Source organism: Frankliniella occidentalis, unplaced genomic scaffold (genome assembly GCF_000697945.3).
Source record: "Frankliniella occidentalis isolate FOCC.00 unplaced genomic scaffold, Focc_3.1 Scaffold59, whole genome shotgun sequence".
Lineage (NCBI taxonomy): Eukaryota > Metazoa > Arthropoda > Insecta > Thysanoptera > Thripidae > Frankliniella > Frankliniella occidentalis.
Window position 1 is genome coordinate 645,726 of NW_026267189.1, and position 2,772 is coordinate 648,497.

At 63.8% G+C, this 2,772-nt stretch overlaps 1 protein-coding gene across 5 annotated transcripts in view; it reads left to right on the top strand.

Annotated features, from left to right (window-relative positions):
• Positions 1-229: 229 nt before the first annotated feature.
• LOC113216731 (protein doublesex) overlaps positions 230-2,772 on the top strand; it is a 166,377-nt gene continuing 163,834 nt past the window's right edge. Inside the window, exon 1 of one of the 5 annotated variants that reach the window (XR_008011189.1) lies at positions 230-2,329. Coding sequence is in view for 3 of the 5 variants with exons in the window: in XM_052267777.1 (XP_052123737.1) it covers positions 1,663-2,329 (667 nt within the window). In the remaining 2 variants the exon portion in view is untranslated. The remainder of the gene's footprint in view (positions 2,330-2,772) is intronic. The other 4 variants (XM_052267777.1, XM_052267776.1, XR_008011188.1 and 1 more) reach the window with 4 other exon arrangements.

A 2,772-nucleotide genomic window follows, 5' to 3' on the forward strand; every position in this document is an offset into this window, starting at 1 on the left:
GGCTCCAAGAACATATGCTCGTATGCTAAGAGCATATGTTGCTAACCATACGACAACGTTCCTTGGCCTAACGACAATGTAGCTGGCTCAAGAACAGTCTGTCGTAGAATAAGGGACAGTGTCGCACGGTTAGCAACAAAAATGTTCTTGATACAGCAACAGGCTTTGGTGACCGGCATGTCCTTAGCACTAATGTATTTTTTTTCAGTGTGGGCCTGGACTGCAATTAATCCCACCGCCGACACGCCTGTCCGCCTGTCCGTTTTGCTGTTCTCTTCTTTCGGTCCGTGTGTATGTTCTCTCTGTTCTGTCTATTTCTATTCTTACAGTTCCCTATGTTTTATCAGTTCTGTTAGCCGTTCGTCTATGCACTTTCTGTTAGTTCTGTCTTTCGTCCGTCTATGCACTTTCTATCAGTCCTGTCAGTTGTGACAGATCTTTCGGTTATTTTAGTTTTGAGAGTCCTGACAGTTTTGCAGTTCTGTTTTTGTACCCACGGCACCTATTGCTCTATACGAGGAGCGCCTAGCGAATAGGCAACCCGCCCGCACTCCTGCATGGCGGGCTAGTCCGCTTCGACGGCGCTGTGCGCCCCCACCATGGCTATGGCTGCTCTATGTTCTGTCAGTTCTGACAGTTCCGTCCGTCCGTACTGCCTGTCCACAACGCCGACGCAAAGTACAGCCCTTTTATTGGGTCTATTTTTGTCGTCATCGGTATCGGGCAGCCTGTCTGGGCGAGGCCACGCGCGGCCGCGGGGCGGCTGCTGCACGTCCCCGATGACGCCCCTGTGTGTGTGTGGGTGCGCTTGGTACCCGCTTGCTCGCGCCGCCCGTGACGTGACGTGGCGCGGCGCCGTCGGCAGCCCGCCGAGCCCGGCTGCCGCCCGCCGCCCGGCTCGCGCAACGCTCTCCCTCTCCCAGCCCGGCCGGCCGGCCCGTCCCGCCGCGTCTGGTCTCAGCTCAGTCCTCCAAGAGGCAGCACGTAGCACGTCGCGCCACCGCACCGCAGAGCAGAGCGCGCCTCGCCCGGCCCTGGCCTCGCCCGCGAGCTGCTCTAGCTGCGCTCAGCCCCCACCGCGCACCGCGCCGCGCACCACAGCCAGGCCTACCGCAGGCAGGCTCACCGCGACCGGCTCACCGCGCGGGGGCCGACAGGCGCACCAGGACCGGCGTGCGCGTGCAACCGGCGCGAGCTGCAGTTGTGTGACAGTCGTGCCTGACGTGTGAGAGAGTGGGTGTGTGCAAACGGACACTGTGCGAGAGTGCGACGAGGAGGACCTGTGCAGCAGCACCTGCTCCGCGGCCACGCCCCTGTGCGAAGTGCAACACAGTGGTACAGTGAGAGTCGGGACGAGAGTGCAGCAGTGTGTGAGTGTGTGTGTGTGTGTGTGTGTGTGTGACAGTGCGCGCGCGCGCGTGTTAGTGTGGATAGAGGAGAGACAGTGCATCAGTGACTACAAACCTTGACCGGCGCGGTCCTAGCAGACGACGCGCCGCTAAGAAAACAAGCAGACGACGCTTCGTGCTGGCGGTGGCGGGAGCGGTCCGGGGCCTGGCCACCGGCCTGGCGGGGCCCGCGTGGGATGTCCACGCCCGGGGCGCCCCGGTGAGTCCAGCCGACTACATCACCGGCCTCAAGCTGGACTGGGCGTCGGCCAGCATGTCGGAGCAGGGGACGGCCCTCAACCTCGGCAACCGGCCGTCGTCCTCTGCCTCCTCGTCGGGCAAGGAGTTCGGCCACGACCACAGCGTCCTGGCGCCCGCGACGCCCAGCAGCAGCAGCGGCGGCGGCGGAGGAGGCGCCCCGAGCAGCCACGTCCCGAGCAGCTCGGGCAACGCCAGGACGCCCCCCAACTGCGCACTCTGCCGCAACCACCGCCTCAAGATCGGACTCAAGGGCCACAAGCGCTACTGCAAGTACCGCTACTGTGACTGCGACAAGTGTCAGCTGACGGCGGAGCGCCGGCGCGTGATGGCGCTGCAGACGGCGCTCCGGCGCGCCCAGGCCCAGGACGAGCAGCGCCAGCCCAACCTGTACGCGCCTCTCGCGCCCCGCCTGTCGCCAGCCGACCTTGACGTGCACAGGGGCACGCCCGCGCCCCCGGAGTCCCTCGCGCCGCTGTCGTGCGAGTCGGCGTCCGCCTCCCCGGGCTCCGCCAACGGCGGCGGCGGCCCCGGCAGCAGCAGCGGGGGCGGCGTCATCGTCGGCGCCTCCTCGCCGCACGACGGCGTGCTCGACGGCGCCCACCGCCCCGAGTCGCTGAGCGTCCCGCTGCCGCCGTCGTCGTCCTCCGGACGGAAGCGGCCCCAGACCCCCAGCAGCACGGGTGAGTAGCACTTTGCTTTGGACTGGCCCGGGTGGCTGAACTAACCATAACCCTTCACCTCGACGGACAGGTGCGGCGCTTCGAACACTCACTAATCCCTGCGCCTGTAGCCTCTATGACTAACCACTAGAGTTTCATTTTGGGTGACATTTCTCGCAAGGCGCTCCACATTCAACCGACGACGGTTGTGGCGGGCTCAAGTTCATGAACTTGATGCATTACTTGTAGCCGAGGGGCGTGCACCCCGCACCCGCACACAAAAGAGAAGCGGCTTTGGCGAGCTATGACTGACGTTGGGGTCCGATCCGGAAGCGAAAAGTACTTTTCTCGCCGTTTATGAGCCGCCATGCACTTACTTTCCTGAAAAATTTAAGATGCACCGCCGTATGCAGTCACGCGAGCTGTGGGTAGCGCCGCGGGGCGGGGGTGTGGCGGGCGTATGG